Here is a 23,820-nt window from a genome sequence, read left to right as displayed (position 1 = left end):
GCCCTGTCCATGTGGATCTTACATTCTCATGACATGGGGAGACCAAAACAAAGAAATTGGGGAACCTGCATTTAAAATCAAATACATTTCAAAAAGTAAAACAAAGAAAGAAAGAAATTGGGGAACCTATGAAGCACCACATAGTAATATGTGCTCAACAGACCAAGCAGTCTAAGCTAAGCCGTCAGGATGGGGTCAATGGGGTATGGTCATGTGTGGGGCTGGCTAATTCAGTAAGATGGGTAGCAAAGTCCTCTTGGAGACATGACAATGGGGCAGATTTGAATGAGGCAGGGCAGCAAGTCTAGGAGAGCCAGGCTTGGAGCTCTTGGAGAGGGGGTGTCAGTGTCCTTTCCACACTAGTGCCCAGGGCCACTGGTCTGAACCTGTGCTCAGAGTTGGGCAGCAGGGGCTGGGCCCAGGCCTGTTCCTCAGAAGCAGCCTGAGAGAAGGGACCTCTCCAGGGTGGGGGATAATCCAGCTGTACCTTGGGGCACCCCAGTTGATTCCAGTAGTGGGCTGGCTGCCTGGGGAAGTGGGTACATACTGCCTGGTGGATGGCACAAGGGAATCACTGGTCACTTCTCTGGGGTAGCAGTCATACCAGCACCTTAGCTCAGTGTCTAGTAGCCTCTTTCATAGCTGGGACAGAGCATGTGTGGCTACATGTCACTTCACACATTCATTCATTCATTGTGTGCTGAGAACATGAGCTACTTGGGGACAGGGATCCTCAAGGAGCAAGCAGGTGGCTCCAGTTTGTGTGTGGTGAGCTAACTGGCAAGCCGTACCCCACTGCCCTGCGCCACTGTGAGCACCCTGAGATTCCCGGGAAGGAGGTCCAGGGGGAGCTGGTGACAACCAGGCCCAGATGTGGTCCAGACTCTGGAAAAACCCTGGAACCAGGGATGAGTCATGATTCGTACCTCAAACTGAGACTAGCCAGGTATGAGTGGCACTCACCTAGAATCCCAGTGACTTGGGAGGCTGAGTCAGGAGGAGCGCAAGTTTGAGGCCAGCCTTAGCAACTTAGTGAGACTGTATCAAAACAAAAAATTAAAAGGCCTGGGGGTGTAGCACAGTGAGAGAGTGCCCTGAGTGCCATCTCTTGTATGTGTGGAGGTATGTGTGGGAGGGTAGAGTTTCAGTTAAGTATTCTTAACTTTTAAGTAATTTTTAAAAGTTGAAGTGTTTTTTGTTGTTGTTGTCGTTGTTTTGTTTTTTGTTTTTTATCTTCTCCTTTTGTGATGCTGGGAATTGAACCCACAGCCTGGAGCATGCTAGGCAAGCTCTCTACCACTGAGCTATACCCCAGCCTTAAGTAATTCTTAACTGCCCTGTAGGGTAGATTATATTATCCCCATTTTCCAGATGAGGAAGCCTCAGCTCAGGGTTTAAGTAACATGATTAATAGAGGGCAGAGCTGCTTCTCTCCAGGAGCCTCTGACTCTCTTTCTGCCCTTCGCCCTTCCAGGAGGCGGGGCAGGATGAGTTTCAGGAGCCTTTGTAGCTACTGGTGGTCGTTGCTACAATGGGGCAGGGTGGTGGGGAAGAGTGGCTATGGACACTGGGAGTCCTTGGGTAGGAGAGGACACTGGGGCAGTGTCTTGCCCTAGAACATGGCTCCTCTTGAGCACCATTCAAAAGCTGGCTGCAGTCCTCCTGCCCAAGGGCACATCCATTCAAATACAGGGAGAATCCTGTAAAAGGGGACCAGCAGCCAAGGGAAACAGTCCCAGGCCCAGAGCACCTGTGATAGCGTACCTAGTGTATCCCTGGATATTAAGGTACCTAGCACGGAGTGTGGCACATAGTAGGTGCTCAATCACTGGTTACCATTTTTATCATGAGGACTTAACTTGCTTATGCAGAAATTGAATCGGAAACTGAATTTCCTTCTAGGCTGAGAACAGGAAAGCTCTCTAGGGCCATGGTTGCGGGAACCAGATGAAATCTGTTTCTAATGGGGGTTCTGTGGAAGCTCAGCCAGCAGTTCTATCAAATTAGCAGGTCCAACAGACACAAGGGAACAGATTTCTTCCTGAGCCTGGACCCTACTATCCTTTATCCCTTGGAAATCAGATTATGGGGAGGGCAGGGCCAGGGAGGAAACTGAACTAACACAATTACCAACTCGTGCTTGTCCATCTCAGCCTGGGAGCAGGGCAGGGAGGAGAGAGCAGAGGGGAAGCCAGAGTCTGTCTCAGGAAATGACAAATCCAAGAAAGTAGACAGGACAAGCCCACCCCTACCTCACTTTGGGCCCATCCTGGGATTAGTGGGTTCATCTCCACCGTGCTCCATGGAGTTCCACGTTAGGGACCCCGGTCCCGGATCCCAATGTGGGCCTTCCTTTTATGGCCATGATGCCATCGCCCTGCCTCAGGCTCCCCAGGGATGGGGTGTTGGCTTCCATCAAGGCCTTCTATGTCATTATTGATTCACAGGCAGCCAACTGACCTGCAGCCAAGACTGCTGATAGCTGGTCTTTGATTTGCCGTAAACTAGATTTTGGACTTTGGGAGATCCTTAGGCCCCGTCTCCTTACCTGTAAATGAGGTTTATGATCCTATGGTGCCTGTTGAGCTCCTGTTCTCGGCGTCTATCCATCTTCCCCCATTGTGAGGCAGGTTGGGACCTCCCAGGTGGGCTCTGATGGATCCAAGCCACCAGCGCAGCACCACGCCTCCTGTCTCCGTGGCTACCGGAGCTGTAGGCCTTGTCTGGCTTCAGACTTTCCTTTAGGGACTGCAGGAAGTTTTTCTTGTCTTATACCCAAATGGGAACAAGGCAGCCTGTTGCCCTGAGTGATGGTGACAACCACAACACCTGGCAGGAAGCCAGACCTGAGATAAAGCAGACACACTTGGGCAGCAGAGCCTAGAGAACTGCATAGAGAGAAGCAGAGCCACCATAAATCTCGTGGCCACCTCATCAAGGCACTCTTCAGTTCTATTAGCAGCCAGTCAGTCGCTGTGACTGTTTCATGCAGTTTGAGTTGTATTTTCTGTCACTTGCCATCACCAGTCTCCTTATGGACTAAGACTTTTTTTCGAGCTTCGAAGTGCTGGGGCTCCCCATGGAAAATTGTCTTCTGTCATTTCCATGCGCTGCCTGCAGTCACGCCCTGTGTGGCTCACTGTGGACATTCTGATTTCACAGGAAGGAAGACAGGGGATTGGTTTGGACAGTCCTCTCATTTCCCGCTGATGTCAGTAAGCCAGGGACCATGGGAACTTTCCTAGGTTACACAGCAAAAGCCCATCCACAGAGAACAGTGTAAATGACGAGAAGAGCAAGTTCCCACTGAACTCAGCTAGTGAGCCTCTGCATCCCCTGTCGACTGCTACTAGTTTAAATTGGGATTCTGTTTAAATTCTCAACCCAAGAGAGCTGACTAATAAAATCACTTTATTCATCTGTTTCCCAGCACCCAACACTGTCTGGCATGCAGCAGAATTTCAATCAGAATTATGACTTTACTTCCCACCATCTGAACCTTTTTACTAACCTCCCCAAACTCATGACTGTATTAGAATTTTTTGGCTCTCTGGAGAAACAGTGTTTGGGGATTCAGCAAAACTCCACCAGGTACTACCTATTTAGGTATGGTGCTAGGAGTTTTCATATATATGGTTTTTCATTTATTATCCAAAACTGCCCAAGTTAATTTTATGCCCACTTCCTAGAGAGAGAAACAAGCTCAGAGAGATTGTGTAGCATTTTAAAGTTGCACAGCTAACATGACAAAGTTAGGAAGGAATCACGTCTTCTAGTCACATCATTGATAATAATCCTCTGGTCAGGTAACAGAACCCCAAAGGGCCTACACGTCTCTCCCAACTTCCACTGTGAGGAAAGTCTCAGTCACAATCTGGTGGTGACTGTTCTTGGACAGTGGGGACAGCAGTCTGGAGACTGGCAGCAGGAGCATCCTATCGGTTCTCCTATGGAGTCAGCTCTGAGTCAGTTCTAAGGAATCCTTGGCCAGTGCTTGTTTTCCAAACCTGAAGGGCCAGAGGCACGTATATGCCATTTGAGGGCAATGGGCCACAGGCAGGGTCAAGGTAGGGGAATCTCACCTAGTTCCTGTTTGAAACCAGAAGCATAAAGAGGAAGCACCCAAGAGAACCCATGTGAACATTCTCTCCACTCCTTTTCTTTATTGAGATATAGTTTGTGTACCATAAAATCCGGGTGGATCATCTAACATATCCCATTCAATGGTCTTTGGTTTATTTCCTCAGTTGTATAACCATGGCTGCAATCCAAGTTTAGAACATTTTCATCATCCCCCAAACAGATCTCACATTCAGTAGTGCTCACTCTCCATTCTTCCCCCCAAATTCCTTTCCCACCCTCGCAAACTTAACCTACCTTCTGTCTCATAGATTTGCCTATTCTGGAAAGTTCATATAAATGGAATCATATACTAAATAGTCTTTTGTGACTGGCTTCTTTCAGTTAGTGTAATGTTTTCAAAGCCATCCGCTTTGTAGTAGGAATCAGTACTTCATTCTTTTTTATGGCTAAATAATATCCAGTTGTATGGATAGACCACATTGATTATCCATTCAGCAGTTGATGAACATTTGGGGCTATTTTCCGTTTTCTGGGTATTCTGAATAATTCTGCTAGGAACATTCATATGCAAGTTTTTGTGTGGACCCCTCTTCTCTGATTTATGTGTTCACCCCATCTTTCTCATATAGGTGATAGCTCTGGTTATGTAGCAACACACACCTTTCGTGTTTATGAAAAATGTGTATTCTTCTTTTGTGTGTCTTCATTTTTTGCGTACATGTATAATACTCTGTTTGAGTTCTTCTTCTCTATTTCTGCCTTCTCTCAGCACTGTGTTTTTAGGATCCATCCATGGAATACCTCTGATCGTGACTTCCAATAGCTATGTGGCCCCAGGGATGGGTCACCGCCACATTTTGTATTATCTGTTTCCATGGGGATTTCCAGATCTTGGCTACCACTCACAGACCCACAGTGGACATCCCAGTACATGTCCACTGCAGGACCCTGGTGGCAAAGCCTAGAACGTGTGCCCAGGAGTGGCTTCTTGCTGGTTCATAGAATGTGCACACTTCCTCTGAGGAGTGCTGGCACCAGGACACTCTTTGCCCTGCTGGCAGGTGACAAGACTGGGGACACAGGAAGAAGAAATTGATGTTTTCATCTTTTCCCACACAGAAGTAATAGCTAAAACACACTCTTCCTGCAGCTGCAGGACCTCAGTTCAGAGATGGCCACAGCCTGCTGAAAGTGACACAAATCCTTCTTTTCATTTCAGGTCTCATAGCATTTGCCAAGCGTCTAGATCATTGATTTCCTTTAAACATTCTGGTCTCATTAAGTGAAGATGTTGTTGTTGTACTGGGAATTGAACTGGGGAGGCTTTACCACTGACTTACCTCCCTGGTCCTGTTTATTTATTTTGATGCTGGGGATTGAACCCAGGGCCTCATGCATGCCAGATAAGCACTTTACCACTGAGCGACATCCCCAGCTCCTCTCCAGTCCTTTTATTTTATTTTTTATTTTTTTTTGAGACAGGGTAAAGTTGCTGAGACTGGCTTTGAACGTGTGATCCTCCTGCCTCAGCCTCCCAAGCCACTGGGATTATAGGTGTGTGCCACTGCTCCCAGCATCATAATTGGTTTTTCTTAAAGTGAAAGCCATATTCCTACTCAACAGACCAAAGCCGAGAGTGAACTGGGCAGTGTCCAGACAGTGTTGGTACTGTCGCTGGGAGGGCTGGCTGGTGGTGGAGGGGAAGCAGTGACTATGACTGTCTAGTGCTCCCTCCAGCTGCTGCCCCTTTGTTCCTCTCCCCAGCTTCTAGTTTTTAGAGTCTAGCTCTGCAGAGAAGCGTCTGTGGCTAGCTCTACTTAGAAGTATTTAGGTCAAAAAGGGAACCCTGCATTTCACAACACTAGCTGTATTTTTATGTATGTTCTCATAAATGCTGAAAGAGGATAGATTAGGAGAAGGAGATGACGTTTTTGGAGAAGTTACCAGGATCCCCTATCTCTATTTGTCCCCTACATTTTGCTTAATAGCAGTATCATGCACAGTGAAGCCAAAGATCATTGGACCGGAAAGAAGACATGATTATGATGACAATAATAGCAGACTTTCCCTCAGTACTGGGGACTGAGCCCAGGAGTGCTCTACCACTGAGCTCCATACATCCCCAGCCCTTTTTATTTTCAGATAGGGTCTTGCTAAGTTGCTGAGGTTGGCATCACCTTAAACTTGTGATCCTCCTGCCTCAGCCTTCCTCCGCAGCTGGGATTACAGACAGGCGCCACCCCTAGCCTAATAGCTGCTCTTTTTTTTTTTCCCTAGTGCCTTCTGCATATGAGTGTGCAAGGTTCTTTATCTGTTTAACTGTTTTCACAAATCTATACAATAGTATTGAAAAGTAAGTTTCATCTCAACTTTGGTGTGAAGAAATTCAGGTTCAAAAGAGCTAAAGGACTTGACCCATGTCATAAAGCAGAGAGAGTTTACCTAAGACTCTCTGCCTTTATTTTTGCACGTTGAATCCAAGGCCTTGCGCCTGTTAAACACATGTTCTATCACTGAACTACACCCCCAGTCCCTCTCTGGCTTTCTTCCTACTACTCCATTGTACTTGGGCCCCTTCTTTCCACCCCTCCAGGCCCTTGTCTTCTCCCACTCTATTGCTCTTCTGAGGCAGACAGGCTCTGACTCCAAGCATGAGAGAAGGAGGTTTCTTGAAACCAGAAGGGGCTCAGGGATCAGGAAAACAGTTTACAGAGTTGCAATAATCCTATCCTTTTTTCCCTGTGCTGGGACTGAGGAGCAGGAGAAGGTGGAGGTCAATGCCCAGAAATGGGCAGAGAGGATCTGGGGCACAAGATCTAGGCATGGTGCAGAAGCCGCTTCTTAATCTTTTTCTCTGATCTTGTTGCCCCCCAGTGTAGGGCCCACAGTGTTTGCTCAGGGCAGGAAGTTTTTTTTTTTAATATTTATTTTTTAGTTGAAGTTGGACACAATACCTTTATTTATTTTTGCATGGTGCTGAGTATTGAACCCAGGGCCTCCTATGTGCTAGGCAAGCGCTCTACCGCTGAGCCACAATCCCAGCCCAAGGGCAGGAAGTTTTAACAGCAGAAGGGCTTAAGAAATTGGGTAGCTGAACTCCTCCTGAGCCCTAAAGTCACATTGAGGACTGAGCGAAAGAAAGTTCCTGAACTGTGGGCCCATCGAGTTTCCTCCCACCCCAGTCTTACAATAACCTGGGCTCTTGAGCTGGCTGGTCATAGGGCTAGAAGAGAGGAAGCACGGAAGGCTGAGCGGAGAGTGTGCACACTCTGGAAAGAACCTGGGGTGCACTCAGCATGGGCACTGGGGGAGGGGGACAATGGCAGAACCTTGTTCTGCACTGGTTCCCACTCATGCAGCTTGCAGGACTGGGGAAGCAGCAGGGGCAGGTTGCACCTCCCGCAGCTCTAGGACCACCACAGTGCATAGCAGCCCCTGGGCTTAGGAACTACACAGACTGGAGAAGCACATGGCAGTCTTGCCCTCTGTGCCTGGAGATCATCCTAGAGGCTTCCTGTTATCCTAGATTTTGAAGGTTGGAACACTGGAGCTTGAAAGAAGTGAAGACCTGGCACCAGAAACTCCAAGAACTGAACAGGTTGTCTGTCTCCTGTTGTGAGGTCAGGTCCTCAAGGTAAAGACCAGGCCAGAGATCTCCACCCTGCCTGTCAAGGTGTTGTTTCTGGCCTCAAGACAACCAGGGTAGAGTTCTTGATCTTTCACTGAATTAACAATCACAACAGCCAATTCCAATTAGAATAGAAAGTCTAAATGATCTCATCTGACACATATGAGCTGATCATGTTTTTAAATTTCTTTTTTTTTAGTTGTAGATGGACAAAATACCTTTATTTTATTTATATATATTTTTTGCGATTCTGAGGATCGAACCCAGTGCCTCACACATGCTAGGCAATGAGCTCTACCACTGAGCTGTAGCCCCAGCCCTGAGCTGCTCATCTTAAATGCGGATATACTTGGCTTCTTATGCCTACTGCTCCTGCAATTCCAATTTGTCTTATAAGTTTGACTTCTTTTTGAAGGAGACCCTAGAGGCACACTTACCACTGGTCCTCTACTTTCCATGGCTCCCATTCCTCCTCCCAGCTCACCCTTCCTCTGTTGTCCAGTGCACCAACATCAAGATCAGCCTCCCCATCTTTTCCTTCCTTCTAAGTGGAACTCAAGAACTCACCTTATCTTAAATTCTTCATTTCATATACGGTAGCCTGAATGGTAAAGAGGTGTAAATACAGTGTTCGGCAGGCAGGGGGGCCGAACACTCAGAACTCAGGGATAAAAAGTTATTTACTGGTCTTAAAAGTGTTTGCCTACTGCACCCCAAATCAGGGAGGACAGTAAGGAAGTTGAAAGTTGCTGCTGACTACACTCAAGAGGCCTCCCAAGGAATACAAAGAGTACCCTGATTCAGAGGAGGCCGAGGCCTGGGACATCACCAGGGGTCTCTCCACAGGAGAACAATCTGGGGGAGTTGTGGGATATGGATACTGGCCTTTGTGTTGCTCTTACCTCCACAGCCAGACCTGAATGGGTGTTAAACCCACCTTCCCACTGAGGCTACACTCCACCAGCTCTTGCCCATGGAATCCCAACCCAGACAACTGCTCAAGGAACAAAGTTCTGCGGTTCCCTGTGAAGCAGGGATGTTTAACACTGGGATAAAGATAAAGGAATATGAACTGCAAACTGCTTATCACAGGAGTTTAGGAAAAAAGATCTTTCTTCTTGACTGCTGTCAAGAAGAAAATGTCGATGGGGTTGGGGTTATAGCTCAGCAGTAAAGCGCTTGTCTTGCACATGTGAGGCACTGGGTTCGATCCTCAGCACCACAAAAAAATAAATGAAATAAAGATATTGTGTCCATCTTAAAAAAAAAAAGGAAGAAAATGTCGATTTGAGCCAGTTTTCTTGGGCCTGCAATTGGGCAGATTTTATTTTAAACTTGTTCTTCCTCTTCTTTTTTTTTTTTTAAACAACTTGAAAGACAATGTTTTATTCTTATGCTCCTGCATACCTAAAACCTAAAGAATTCAGCTCCCATCCTCTGATCCCTTTTATCTTTCTTCCAGTCTCCCAGTGTGTTTATTACTCTTCTCTGAAAGCCATCCAAAGGATTTATTTACGTCTCCCAGATGCTGAAACACCAGGACAGCATTCAGCAACCCATAGTGGTCAGAGCCCACAGAGATACAGGACCTGAGCATCAGACTTTGTGTGGTTTTTCTAGGGGAAAGGCTGGGACCAGCTTGGTTGACTCTCTTTTGTTTGCCAAAGGCTCTACTCAGTTGAACCTGCCTCTTCATAGGCCCTTTTCAATCTCTTGCTATTGCTGCATGTTGTAATCAAAGCCCCAGCCAGAGTCACACTGGGTGTAAGTGGGGAAATCAGGTATGCACCTTCCTCCACCAGGAACCACATCCAAGAAGCAGCCAGCTGTGAGAAGAGCACTAGCTTTAGAGGCCAGGCCCACCACTAACTGGCCCTGGCCTCTCCATCTCCAAAATGAAGGAATGGAACTAGATGATGCAGCTAACTGCTCCCCGCCACCCCCCACATACATATGCACACCTCCTTCAGGGCAAACCCAAAAAGACTTCTTTAGGCCTTGACTCTATGCCTTCTCAGATTCCCCCACCACGTGCTGGCTTCTTTTCTGCCAGATGTGTTTTAATTGAAAAGCTTGTTCCTCTAAGTGTAATTCCAGTGCTTCTTTTCCACTAACGAGGCAAAACCTTTCCCTCTCACATTTCTCTACCTGCCCTCTCCAAGTGCCATGCCTGTGTTCCTGGACCTCCAGCTCTGTCCTGAGGATTGGGGGCCAGCACTGAACTTTGGGGCGGGCTTTGGCTTAGTCAGACTTCCCTGTTGGCTTTTTTTGGCTTAGCTTCTTCTAGAATCAGATGTACAGGGTATTACACACACACACACACACACACACACACACACACCCTGCATGGAAAACTCCAGTCAACATTGTCCTTTGGCACACACAGAACTTTTCCATGGCTTACCCCTTTCCTGGTTCTCTTAGCACTGGCTCTGGGCCAGGTCAGAGTGAAGGCTAAAGAAGTTTGCTGTCCAAGCGGCTGAGGTCTGGGTCATCTCCAGAACGCCCATATTAAGACTAGAGTTTAGTAAAATCTGTTGCCCCTCACCCCAACCCCTGCAGATTTGCTGTCATAAGCAAGGATTGATGAGGCCTCTGTCAGTCAGGCCTGGCTTTTTTTTTTTTTCCAAATCTCCCAGCTCTCAGATGGAGTTGGCTCCTCAAGTCAGAGATGGTGCCAAAGGCCCCAAACTCAGCTTTGTCAGGTCCACTATAATGAAGATAATTTACTTTTTTTTTTTTTTGGTACTGGGGATTGAACTCGGGCACTCGGCCACTGAGCAACATCCCTAGCCCTATTTTGTATTTTATTTAGAGACAGGATCTGAGTTGCTCAGCACCTCACCTTTGCTAAGGCTGGCTTTGAACTTGAGATCCTCCTGCCTCAGCTTCCTGAGCTGCTGGAATCACAGGTGTGTGCCACTGCACTCGGCAATTTACTCTTTTTCAGAAGAAGATTTGCTTAAATAGTAAGTTAGCTCTCTGAACAGCTTACTTTCCCTTGACAGATCCCATCCAAAAAAGCCTTCTATGTGGGAGGTATATAAGTAGCAACAAGCAACGAGAGTAAAAAAGATGTGCTAATGATAGTAAACCTTTCAGTGCTTTTTATATATCAGGGATTTTTTTTTTTTTTTTGAGTACTGGGGATTGAACTCAGGGGCACTCGATCACATTCCCAGCTCTATTTTTTTTTTCATACTTTTTTTTTAGGTTGTAGGTGGACACAATACCTTTGTTTTTATTTTTATGTGGTGCCAGGGATTGAACCCAGTGCCTCACACTTGCAGCACTCTACCACTGAGCCCCAACCCCCGCCCCCATCAGGGATTATTTTAAGATATTAAATTATATATAATTTTAAATGTTACATTCAGCCTTTTTATTTATTTATTTATTTTTTGAGATGGGATCCCACTATGTTGTCAGGCTATATTCAAAACTCCTGGGCTCAAGTGATTCTCCCACTCCAGCTTCTCAGTATCTGGGACAACAGGTGTGTGCCACTGCTGATTTGCTTTTATAGTTTATGTCCTCATTCAACCCTCTGAGAATGTGCTCCTGGTGTAGGCACTCTCCCCATTTTACAGATAAGTTTGCAACTCTGAGCAGTTGTAATTTGCAAGAAGATCTTAGTTTGCCAACTGATTCTGGTGGGCAGTAAACAGATGTTTCGAAAATAAGCACTCACTGGGCACAGTGGCACACCTATAATCCCAGAGGCTTGGGAGGCTGAGGCAGAAGGATGGCAAGTTCAAAGCCAATCTCTGCAATTTAGCAAGGACCTGAGCAACTTAATGAGACCCTATCTCAAAGGAAAAAAAATAAAAATGGTTGGGGATGTGGCTCAGTGGTTAAGTACCCCTGGGTTCAATCTCCTGGTATTCCCCCATCCCAAAAATGAAAATTCAGAGTGGGATCTAGAGAACGCTTTGATCACAGGGATTGTAATGGAAGAAGTCAGATTCTAGAATCGAGAGGGATCTATTTCAGTTCCCAATAGATTAGGTGACCTGCCCAAGGCCCAGGCAGAGCAATTCATTGAAAAACAGGTCTAGAATTCTATTGTTAGTTCAGAGCCATTTCTACTCCACTTACAAGTTTCTTAGGAAAGAAGTTAACCTTAACTACTTAAGGTGGGATCTTAGAAAATACCGTCTCTGAGACATGAAGAGAAAATAATAAGTGAAAAAAAGGAGATTGGGGCAAGCCTCAAACTTTTGCTACTATCAGTCTAGGGATAATCAAGTAGGGAGATGTATGTTACCCTATGAGAGCCTATGCCAATCACCAACCACCACACGTTTCTGGTGTGTGTTTAAGTATGTCATGTCTGGGTCATTATACACTCTCCCCCTTCCACCATGGTATTTATGCACCCTAGTAAAGAGATCTGTAGATAATTACTTCCAAACCAACACCGCATTTTTTGACCTCCATTATAAATTGGGGATTATGCTTGGGGATTTTGGTTGGAGAATCTTGATGACCAAGTGTATTAGACCATGCCAGTCCCAAGGCACACTGAATGATAGTTAATATGAATCCAGGAAACTCCTGAACCCAGCCAGCTCTTCATTTCTTCCATTGCAGTCTTCTTGATCACCTTCCCCCTGAATGTCTTCCCTCCTAACTTCCCTACACCACAAGAACTTACCTCATGCCTGAGGACTCTGTGGGAGCACCCAAGGATCTTAGTGTTTTACTCTTTCCCTAGTTTTGGTGGAGTGCTGACAGAGGCAGATAAAGGCAGATTTGAAGTTGGCATTCTGTACTTCAGCTAGAGAGTCCATGAGCTCAAGGCTTTGGGCTCATGAAAAATTCATTTTCAAAATTCAGTAATTTTGAATATTTTCTTACAACATGATACTACCATAGCTCTGCTAACCCTTGTGTAGAGCCCAAGTAGACCCTGTTATGAACTGATCCTCCTGCTTGTCCCTAACCATATTAGTGCAGGGCCGGCTGAAGCTTACCTTGCCTGAACCTCCATCCTGAGAAATATCAAACTACCTTTGTATTAACCATAAAAGCAATTAGGGTGCATATGGATCAGATTTTTCATTTACAGTCTACATAAGAAACACTGATTCTTTTTACAAACTCAAAATTACTTTTATTTGAATTCATGTCTTTTCATTCCAGCATGGGGCTCAAGAACAAATGAGCACTCTGACTGGAATACCCCACCTGAGCACACCACTTGTCTAAAGCCATGATCCTGCTGCTGGGGCAAGTCTGGGACTCACTGAGCCTCCCCATATCTTGGTGTTTCCACCCTATTGTAAGGCCTTGCTCAGGTCATAAGGGAAGGACAATCGTGCTTTGAAAGTATCTGTTTTCCTGACAACAGTATTAGTTGGCAAGAACTTTTTGGTTAACCGCAGTAAACCACTTTACAGGCAGGGCATATGAATTTTGCCATTTTTTTTTTAAAGGGAAAAAAGTTTGTGGGCTGGGGATGTAGCTCAGTGGTAAAGCACTTGCATAGCATGTGCAAGACCTTGCGTTCAATTTTCAGTACTAGAAAAAGTTCACAATGCATGTCTGAGACAGATCAGGGAAAGCAATTTGATATTTGGAAACATAAGAAACCATAATTGGGATGAGGTGTTTGTTATGTCACTCTACTGTAATGCTCCCTAAGTTCCAACTAATATGAGTGTAAAAAAGTGGAGATGTAACTCAGAGCACCCCAGGATTCAATCCCCAGTACGGGGGTGGGGGTGGGGGTGGGGGGTGGAGTCAGTTTTGGATTTCACCATCCTGAGTTCTGGTTAGCATGGTAAAGGAAATCAAATAGATACCCACCTTCCTATCCTACATTTTCTTTTCAGATGTGACCTTTGTCCCAATACTTAGAATTGACAATGACCATTGTCATGAATATAGAGTTTGTCTTTTAGTCTTCAGCAAGGCATTGGATCAAATTTCCAACTGGGCAAAAATTAAAACAAGAATTAAAGGAAGAGGGGTGTCTAGGCAACCAAGTCTTCCCAGGAAGAGAAGAGGAAGACAAAAGAAGTGAATAACAGGTTTATTTGCATATACACAAGAGAAGAGTTAACGTTGCTGGGTGAAAAGAGGCAGGGCTGTGAGGAGGTAAGGCTTCAGCAGAGGAAGGCACCTGGACAGACAACAGGAGACTCTCAGCTCATTAAGTCAAGCACAGTTGCAAACTTCATTTGCCCCAAGCCAACAACTCATTTAACCATTTACCTACTGTCCTCAAGAATCATTTACAAAACCAGATGGGAAACAGTGGAGAGACACAGTATTACATATTTAGACCTGCTACTTAAAACTTTATGTACAAGATGCAGGAAAAAACCCAAGAGGTACTTTCAAATAGTTCTTAATCTAATCAGTGCTATCTGCTCTGCTAGTAAAAATACCATTGTGGAAGAATTTGGGGATTAAATGCACCTCTAAATTTGGGGCCTCAATTCTACAACAGTTTAAGCAAAGAGAACTGAGAAGTAGTTCCTGCCTGGTTTCTAGGACCACAGCCACACATACAAGATCCCTGGAAGTGAGGATGGAGTGGCCACAGAAACATCCATTTCTCAGCCTGCTCCAGTGGGTATGTCATGGGGGCCTGTATGTCTCAGCTGAATCTGTAATGCTGGGATGTCTTTCCCAAGGATGGAAGTCATCCTTCTAACAATGATTTTTCTTGGCTTCTAACATTAATCAAAATGAATTTTGACTTCTCTTCTGAGTAATCAAGTGAAATAAAGGCTTTTAATAAGAAAGACCAAGCTCTGCTTTTGGCAACTATAACTACCAATAGCTAGTTCCCAAGGGAATTTTACTTCTTTTTCTCCAGGAGGATATGTGGATTGTCTTTATAGAAGCCAGAAGAGGCTACCTGGTGAGTAGATTAAAAATCAAACAAAACATAAGGGCTGGGTGTGCTAAGAAGGGGAAGAGAAACACACAGTGAGTGGTTATCTTTTTTTGTATATAAAGGATTAAAAATTTTCAATTTAATACATTTTGGAAAAGCAAATGTAAAATGACTTGGGCTTATAAAACCAGAATTTACAATTATCTGTGAATAGTCAAAGACAAATCATAGAACCATTTTGATTACAAATCCAAAGTAATTCTAATGTTGGTTACAGAATTGCTGTCCTGCTCCCCCAGTAAAAGTCCAGTTGTTGAATTGGATGCATCCTCACTCTGCTCCTGCTCCACCTCCCTCACCTTAAACAGTGCTAGTGTGGACCCCAGTCACATCACACATATATTAGGCACGTCCGCCCTTCCGCGAAGTTTAGTGACATGTCATCTCCTCTCGACTTGCCAACCACTTTCCTTTTCTGAAGAACCATCTCCCCAAGAGCCTGATTTCATCCAAGTCTTCAGGTGGCCTCCCTTTGGTCCTAGTTCCATCAGGACAGGTCCTCGTCTAAGAGGAATGCTGGGTCAGTGAGGCCACAGTAGTCTCCAGGTAGGTCCTTATGATAATCCCAGCTGGCTCCTAGGTGTCTAGCACCTCAGTGCTCAAGAACTCTTCTCTCTCCCTCATTTCTTGCCAGCATTCTGCCCTCCATGTGTGACACATATGCTAACAAGACATTTGGTCATTCTTAGGTCTTCCTGTCTCACACAGCCTACCTTGATAACTGAGTGACTGTAACACCACAAGGCTGAAAATCTCTTGGACTTTTCCTCTCTCAACCATTATCTGCCTCCATGGAACTCAGTCTCTTCCAGAAGCCAGTTGTCAAACCAGTGACTCCTCTGCCTATACCCTCTGCCTCCCGATGGTCCTGCTGAATCTGTCAGCTTGAGATGCCTGCTGCACTGTGATGTTCAGTCAGAACGTCATAGTCTTTGTCAAGGGCAAGCCTGGGGGAAAATGCCAGTCCCACCAATTCTGATGAATAGTTTTGGGTTGAATTAAAAGAACATAGTAGCACATTCTGCTCTTCACTACACTGCTTCATTTACACACCTCTAACATCCACCTTAGTAGTTTGAGCACAAAGCTCTTGAGAGCTGTCTCTTCTCCTTCCTTCAATATGTCTAAACTCCATCACATGGAGGCAAGGAAGCACCTGCTGGCCTTTTGAGTGCCTTTTAGGAACTAGCACCTAACTGGTTAATGTATTATCCACAACTAGTCATATTTTATGGCCTCCATACAGTACATATTGCAGCATCACTCGATTTGCAAACAGAGAAATTTATCAGGGATCTATAGGCTCTTGAATCAGATAGTAAGTGCTAACCTCCATTAGCATTAAAAATGTTCCACTTTTAGTATGTCCACATTAAATGCTCAATGAAGAAGTGTTACTTAGAGAAAACATGGAATATTTCTTTTTAAGAAAGGAACCATGCTTTCCTTTCCAGCACAGTCCATGGGCTGCAGGCCTGTTTCACTCTCCTCTCCATGCTCTCAGCTCAAGTCTGCAACTCACTGGCAGCACAATCTGATTGAACAGGTGCTCCTCGTTGAGACCAGAACACCTATGACACGTGAACAGGGTGAGATGGCAAAAACTATAGACCCCTAGGTCCTTGTTGATGGACAACTAAAAGAAAGGTCTCATGAGACAATGAGCTCACACACGCCAGTGCACACACACACACAAAGTCAAACATCCCAACAAGGATTCACTTTCACAGAACCTTGCACAGGTACACTATGCTCACATCTCACTAGAAAAGGAATAACTTGGATTTTCCCCCTTTTCTTTACACAGCACAAGCCTATGGCCAGTTAGACATTCAGACCCATTGTTGAATGTTGAATAGAAGGGAGCAGCAGCAGAAACGAAATTTCAGGCCCTGGTTTTATGTGCCTTTAATACTTTTTTCCCTTTCCTCTGTGTTCACTAAACAAGAATTTTTAATTTTTTTTTTTGTAAGGCTACTTTTTGTAGCTTTTTTTCCCTTTGTATTTATCATGTTTTAAATTTCTTCTCTGAGGAGCAATTCTCTGAATCTGTGTCTTCCAATTCGACTCGGTGCCTTTTGAAGCCACTGTGGCCATGAACAGCCCTGCTGCTGTCTGTGGTGTCAGTGGGCTCCACTCTTGTTCCAGCATTAGGAGTCTCACAGGTCATTTCAGACCCACAACAATCTTTGTGTAGGAGTGTCCCTGTCAGGGATGAGTTATCATGGTCAGTGTCTGAATGTCCTGGGGAAGAGTAGGCCACCACCTCTAGCTCCCCAAAGTTCTGCCCATTGTTGTGGGGGTGAGGGGGCCGGGGGTGCAAGCGTCCATTGTTGTGATTGGCACAGATGGTTTCAAGGCTCCTTTCCTCACTGTCATCAGACTGGGTCCTCGGACAGTTTCCAGACCCGCTGTTGAGAATGGAGCCCGATGTCTTGGGCATAGGAGGAGAGGGTGGTTCCTCAGCCCGGCTGCTCAGGGCCTTGCTCAGGGCCTTTCCATTGAGCTTCTTGGTTTCAAATGAGTGTTCTACAGAGCCACCATTGTTACCATCCTGAGAGGAACCCTCTGGTGCCTCGGTCCAAGGTTGGCTGCTGTGCTCATGGCCTGGGCCACTGCTGGGATTTCTAGTGGAAGTCCCTTCTTTAAAAGCATCCTTACTGCAGCCTTCAGGTGGCAGGTCCTGGTTCCTCGTGACCATGGTTGTGTTTAGGCAGATTTCCTTACTGGAAGAAGGTGCTGGGCTGTCTTTGTGGCTGGTTCCAGCTCTCCCTTCATCTGCCTCTCCTGTCACCAGGGAAGTCTCTCCATCTTTGTTATTTGAGTAGGAGATATAGGAGTAGCGGAGCCATTTGTAAGCTTTATAAATTTTTCTCTCAACTGATTCTATGTCAGAAGTTGGTGATGCCCGGCTTGGCTGAATCTCCAGAGTGGAAGTGCTCCGCTCAGGGGAGGAGGTAGGGGAAGAGGAAAGGTCATCCACTTTGATCTGGGGGTAATCATAGTTGTCTTCTCCAATGTAGGTGTTGGTGGGCTTGGCTGGGGCACTGGGCCTCTCTTCTCTGGGTATCTTCTGTCGCCTCCGCATGGCATTTCGCTGTCGGGTGGAGGCTCGGCGTTCATTCAGCTCCTCCTCATCCTCTGAGCTGCTGGAACTGCTGGAACTGCTGGATTCCTCTTCAGGGCTAGGTGACCGTGGTCGGGGGAAGAGGTCTGTGTCTAGTTCAACCTCACAGGCATTCTCTTCAGAATCGGACTCATTGGACAGGGCCAGGAGGCGCTTGTCCTGGTAGCGACGCAGAGCAGACAGGCGCTGTTGGCGAGAGGCTGCATCCTCACACGTGGGTGTTGGTGGGGTTGATGTCACTGCATTTGTAGTGGTGACTCGCAGGGGCCCCAGATGGAAGGCATTGTCAGCAGACTCATCTATTGTGGGAGGTGGGGAGTGGGGCAGTGAGGCTGAAGACTCAGAGTCAGTATAGCCTGAGCGCTCGCTGACCCCTGCGTGTAGCTGAAGGATGGTACTTTCACTGAGGTCACTGTCTGAATCAGAGCTCCAGCCCTCAATCTCTCGGCGTACCAGAGAGTCAAAGAAAGCCATCATCCGGGGGTCTTCTTGGACAGACTGGTTGGCATAGTCATGCGACAGGCCACTTCCGCTGTTCAGCACAAGGCTAATGTACTCTTCGTGGGTGTAGAGGCAGCGGGAATCGTCCTCAATTCGGCCGTCCAGGTCTCCGGTGCATCCTGGCTGCTTGTATGGGCTCCAGATCTACATAGATGAAAAACAAGATATCTTAAAGATTGGCCAAAGTGTTAAAAACTTTCAGCAGGTTGAAGCTGAGTACAGAGAGACCACTTTTCTAAAGTGAAAATAAAACCAGCAGTCAGAAATTCTGTGACAGTTACTATTTCAGCCTACAATTCCACTTCTCAACTGCAACATTTCCATTTTATTGAGATGGGGTCTCATTATGTTGGCTCAGACTGGCCTCAAACTCACAATTCTCCCACATCAGCCTCCCTAGTAGCTGGGACTGTAAGTGTGTGACACCATGCCCAGTCTTGAACATTTCTATTTTTTAGCTAATGGGAATTGCTTACTGGTGATTGATAAGAATAGCCAACTCTAACACTATAGCTCCTTCTCGGACATGCAGGCATCAGTTTCCCAGGAAACTGGGTTCTCTTAACCAGGGAGCTACTGGCTTTCTCCCCAGTTATTCTGTTAGCTGCAAGAATAGAGGTTACTGCAGCCCTATCCCTTAACACTTCCCACTCTGCCGTCAGGGACATGGGCTCATTGTTAAAAGATGGCAGAACTAGGATTCCAACTCAGGGCTGTCTGATTCAAAGGCCCAACTTTACATCCTGGATAAATTATGCAAAAATCAAGTTCAAGGTAATTAAGCTGTCACTGCAAAAGAGAAGGATTAGCTCCACCTGACTCCCAGACTGGTCCACAAAACAGCACAGAGAAGCTCAGTTACATCAGCATGTAGCCATGGCAACTCAATGAAATTCCAGGCGATTTTCTTGCCTGACAGGCTGGTGTCTATCTTTAGATGGCATCCAACCCAGAGAACAGTGGTCTCTCATTCCCCATCTGCTATCAAGACAAAAGTTTTCTTGCCCTAAAGCTATGAGAAGACAAATCCACCTTCTTGTGGGAACTTTATGGGGCTAATTCCTGTTGTGCTTTACTTGGCAATTCCTGGGAGCTGGTGTTTCTTTGGAGTATTCTCATTTCACAGGACACTGAAGAAACCTTCTAGAATAGCTTCTCCCCACCAATTTCCAAATCAGATTAGTTCTTCCTTCAGTTTTATTCACTGTCCACAATTCCTCTTCCCAGGTATCTTCCCCTCTCTGGATTCATAATCTCACCAGGAGTTTTAAGGTACTTATTCTTAAACGTGAGTGTCCAAGAATCTCCCGAAGAATAACTACAAGATTGACTCTGAAAGACCCACTCTTGGGAAACATTTAGATATGACATCTAGCATAAGGCTCAAGCTATAGATGACTATCTCTGTAGAAAAGTACTTAAGGGACTAAAAGTTTAGTGGCTTAGAAAGGAAGCAGAGGGATCCAAAAGGTCAACTTCTTAGGATGTTTTTTGGGTCTTATTTTTTTGTTTTTTTGGTACCAGGGATTGAACTCAGGGACACTCAACCACTGAGCCACATCCCCAGTGCTATTTTGTATTTTATTCAGAGGCAGGGTCTCATTGAGTTGCTTAGTGCCTCATTTTTGCTGAGGCTGGCTTTGAACTTGCCATCCTCCTTCCTCAGCCTCCCAAGGTGAATCTTATTATTAATTTTGAGCTAAGTCTCTCATCTCCACAATTTACAAATGGCAAAATGAGCCATAACAGTACATGCCTGATATCCCTGTGACTCGAAGGCTAAGGCAGGAAGATAGCAAGTTCAATGCCAGCCTCAGCAATTTATTGAAGCCTGAAGCAACTTAGTGAGACCCTGTCTCGAAATAAAAAAATTAAAAGGGTGCCAGGAAGGATGGTACACACCTGTAATCCCAACAGCTTGGGAGGCTGAAGCAGGAGGATCGTGAGTTCAAAGCCAGCCTCAGCAAAAAGAGAGGCCCTAAGCAACTCAGTGAGACCTTGCTTCTAAATACAGTACAAAATAGGGCTGAGGATGTGGTTCAGTGGTCGAGTGCTCCCTGAAGTTCAATCCCCAGTACAAATAAATAAATAAATAAATTTAAATAAATAAAAAAGGGTTGGGGATGTGGTTCAGTGGTTAAGCACTCCTGGGTTCAAACCCAGATTAAAAAAAAAAAAAGGTAAAATGTTATCAACCATGTTCCCTAATATGAAGAGAAATCTATTTGTCTTTCAAAGAAACTCTGAATTTGTTACCAGTAGTGCAAAATAATAATAGTGAGATGTTGGCCTAACTATTTTGCAAACCGTTTTAAGGTTCCAATCTACCCAGTCTCCCATCCCAATGTTTTCACTTCAGGAATGAAAATCACAACACTGAAAATTGGCTTTTGTTTGGGCCCTGGAACGTATTCAACGGAGGCAGACAGTCCATTCCTGAAGTCTATGGTAATGGAACAAAACAGGATCAAGAGGTAAGAGCCAGCTGGTGATCCTGAGGAAGGCTCAGATCCCTCACCTAACCAGGGAATCATATGGATTTTCATCTAATCCTGATCCAGAGTAAAACAAAACAGCCAGACTTCAACAAGGAAGTTACAGAGCTACAGGATGAGCAGGAACCTTAGCCCCACCACTTCTCATAACCCTGAGCAAATGACTTCAGTCTTGAAAGCCTCTATTTCTCATCTGTAGAAATAAGAATGATGAAATGCATAACCTATACTCAAGCACCAACAGACATGCTTCTTCTTCTTTCATTTGGTGATTGAATACCGCAACCACAAAAATTTAGACCCACCCCCAGACAGAGTTTTGTACATCAAAAATATTGACTGTCCCTATGATCTTGGTCTTCATCCTTAAAACATCAATTTCAATCATTTGTGAAATTGTTCATTTCTTTATCCTGAAAGTCAATAACTTAGAAATAAGGCAATGAAAAAAACAACTTCCTGTTGTCTATTAAATGTGGCTAGGCGGTTAGGTATGCCTCTTTGTGGGGCAACACTCTGAGAAAAGGAAGAATGACAACTTGTTCTCTAAGCCTTGTGAAGAGTTTATTTCAAGAGCTGCTGAGGAAAAGGATGAAGCTCAATTCTTATTCACATATCATCAAAATAAAAATCAATTAAGTGGCAAGTGAGCTACTGAGTGACCACGACATGGAAGAAGCAACTTAAAGCCCTTTATTCTCCTTGAGTGGTTACACTGAATTTAGAATTTGTCTACAACCAAGGAAATGTAAAGATAAGGTCCTAAATTGTTATTCAAGGGCTTATCACACTCAATGCGGCTTCCAACACTGTCTGGGCCTGTCCACAGTCTGCCTTCGTGGCCTTATCTCCTAGACCCACCTTCTTCTGGTCCTCTTTACTTTGGCCCAATGCAATAATTTTATTCATAAATACAATGCATAGTAGTTGATAAATATTTGTTGGAAAATAAATAAATAAATAAATATCCAAGCCCTTTCTTGGAATGTTCTTCCCATATTGCTTCTCTCTTTCCTTTTGAGGTCTTTAATTTATTCTTCAAAATTAGCTCAAATATTAACCTATCCGGAGATTACCCCAGATGAGAAAAATCTCTTCTTTCTCTCACAAAACTTTGTTTATATTGTCCTGTGCACATACTGCATTTCCCATTGTCTTTTTTGACTTTTCTACTGGGTCATCAATTCCTAGGGAGATCTGTGTTACCATTTTATGTTCCCCACAAGGCCTAGCACAAATGGCTCACTGTAGGTACATCACAAATATGGGATGAATAATGAATATTGAGCTTTGAGGGGGGTGGGAAGAAAGCCAGGATTTGCCTCATTCCTTCACATGTTTAACCATAAAATGAACCTCCTCATTAGGCTTGTGTGGGCATTCAGTGGCAGAAGGCCTATTATGGGTGAGAACACACGGGCCCTGATGAAAGAGATTCTTCTCTAGGCTAAAAAGGTAGCAGCAGGGGCTGGAATTGAGGTTCAGCGGTACAGCGCTTGCCTAGCACATGTGAGGCCCTGGGTTCGATTCTCTGTACCACATAAAAATAAAATAAATGTATTTTTAAAAAAAAGGTAGCAGCAAAGGATAAGGGCAAGGAGAAGGTAGCGTGGAAAGAGAAAAGCGAGTCTCAGGCTGGACTAGAACACGGTAGGTGAGAACTCTTTGAGCCTTTTGACTCTCTCAGAAGTGGGTCTATTTATGAAATTTCTATTTATTAAAATAGAAATTGTCATGCACAGGTCATTCCCAAGGCACTCCTGGGTGTCTCAAGTCCTCACTTTACAGAGGGAGACTGATCCAAGTGCTGAGACTCACTGGCACTTTTCAGAGTGATGTAGGCATCAGCAAAGGCAGTAGCTGCAGCGCTGTACTAGGTGTCTCATCCTCCTCCTTTTCACCTCCCCTCCTGCAATGCTTTTACCATCACACCATTCCCAACCAGATGGTGAATGGGGAAGACACTTGTGAGAGAGCAAAGCTGAGCACTCCAGAGCTTTCAGCTTTCAGTCTCACTGTGGTCATCTGTGCATACTTAAGGTTTCAAACGGCTAAACAACTCCTGGTTCCTATGGGAACCTGGAAGCAGTGAGCTCCATAGCTCAGTCTGGATAACCTCACAGAGAAAACATTTTCTTCTCTTTCTTGAGAACTTGGCTAGTCTCCAACCTATGACCTTTAGGGTAAGGACTTCAATTGACTAAACAATAACTGGGGAGACTTAGCACAGAAGCATCCCAGAGTACGCGGCCAAACAGGAATTCTCTTCTAAAAGAGATGCCCAAGCACAGAGCTCTCTGAAAGAAAGAATGACTTCAACAGGCCTAGAGAAGACATTACAGAGCCAACCGATTAGTCATAGGCCAAAGGAGAGGGGAAAGCAATGTAAGGGGCAGGGCCATTTCAGTGACAGCCCAAATGAAGGAATATTGAGATGATCAAATCAGGCTGTCTGCTGCCTTCTCCCAGCATGGAGAATGTGGTGGAACAAAGGACAGGCTCTATCATAGCTTTATTACTAATTATCTGTGTGACCTCAGACAGTTAAATTCATAATTTAAGTTTCATCACCTGTAAAAAGAAAAAATTGGGAGAAATGACCTAAAAGACTCACTCTATCTCTCTGGGGAAACAATTACAGCCAATAAAGTCAGCCCTAATTCCCAGGACTAACAAAGCCTATGAAGAGAAGGTTGGACTAAGAGCTAATAAAAATATTGACCCACACACCAATATAATATTTCTGATAGCTGTCTCTTGTCATCAAGTACAACTTGATTTAATTCCAGATAGTTGGAAATTTACTAAATCACCACAAACCAGTTTTTACTTTTTCTCTGAAACCTTTCTCACATTTCAAAATCATTTTAAGAAAAAAATTCAAAAACTTTAAATTTTGGGAGGAGTATTATCTATCCTAATTTAACTCAAGTTATTTTACAGGGTTCTCAAAAATTTCTTTTTCCCTGAACCCTCATTTCCTCAGATGTGGAAAAAGGGTCACTAGCAACTGGAATGTGATGGGCAGTGGGCTATCCTTTTGTGGACATAGGCCAGGCTGGGTTCCTCTGTTGTG

The 23,820-nt window shown here is 45.0% G+C and overlaps 1 protein-coding gene and 1 long non-coding RNA gene across 4 annotated transcripts in view; both read right to left on the bottom strand.

Annotated features, from left to right (window-relative positions):
* LOC124104779 (uncharacterized) overlaps window positions 1–2,862 on the bottom strand; it is a 35,993-nt gene extending 33,131 nt beyond the window's left edge. Inside the window, exon 1 of the long non-coding RNA XR_006855506.2 lies at window positions 2,549–2,862. This is a non-coding gene — a long non-coding RNA (uncharacterized LOC124104779). The remainder of the gene's footprint in view (window positions 1–2,548) is intronic.
* A 10,870-nt stretch (window positions 2,863–13,732) lies between these two features.
* Window positions 13,733–23,820, bottom strand: part of Dcaf5 (DDB1 and CUL4 associated factor 5) — a 100,350-nt gene continuing 90,262 nt past the window's right edge. For all 3 annotated transcript variants that reach the window (XM_046461166.2, XM_046461165.2, XM_058584541.1), the window contains exon 9: window positions 13,733–18,393. In XM_046461166.2, coding sequence (XP_046317122.1) covers window positions 16,630–18,393 — 1,764 coding nt within the window. In that variant the 3' untranslated portion in view covers window positions 13,733–16,629. The remainder of the gene's footprint in view (window positions 18,394–23,820) is intronic.

The sequence above is a fragment of the Marmota monax genome, unplaced genomic scaffold (assembly GCF_021218885.2).
Source record: "Marmota monax isolate L192 unplaced genomic scaffold, Marmota_monax_Labrador192_F-V1.1 WCK01_AAM20220418_F8-fsc00001, whole genome shotgun sequence".
Taxonomy (NCBI): Eukaryota; Metazoa; Chordata; class Mammalia; order Rodentia; family Sciuridae; genus Marmota; species Marmota monax.
The sequence above is the reverse complement of the archived record's forward strand: the minus strand, read 5'-3'. Positions and strand labels throughout refer to the sequence as shown.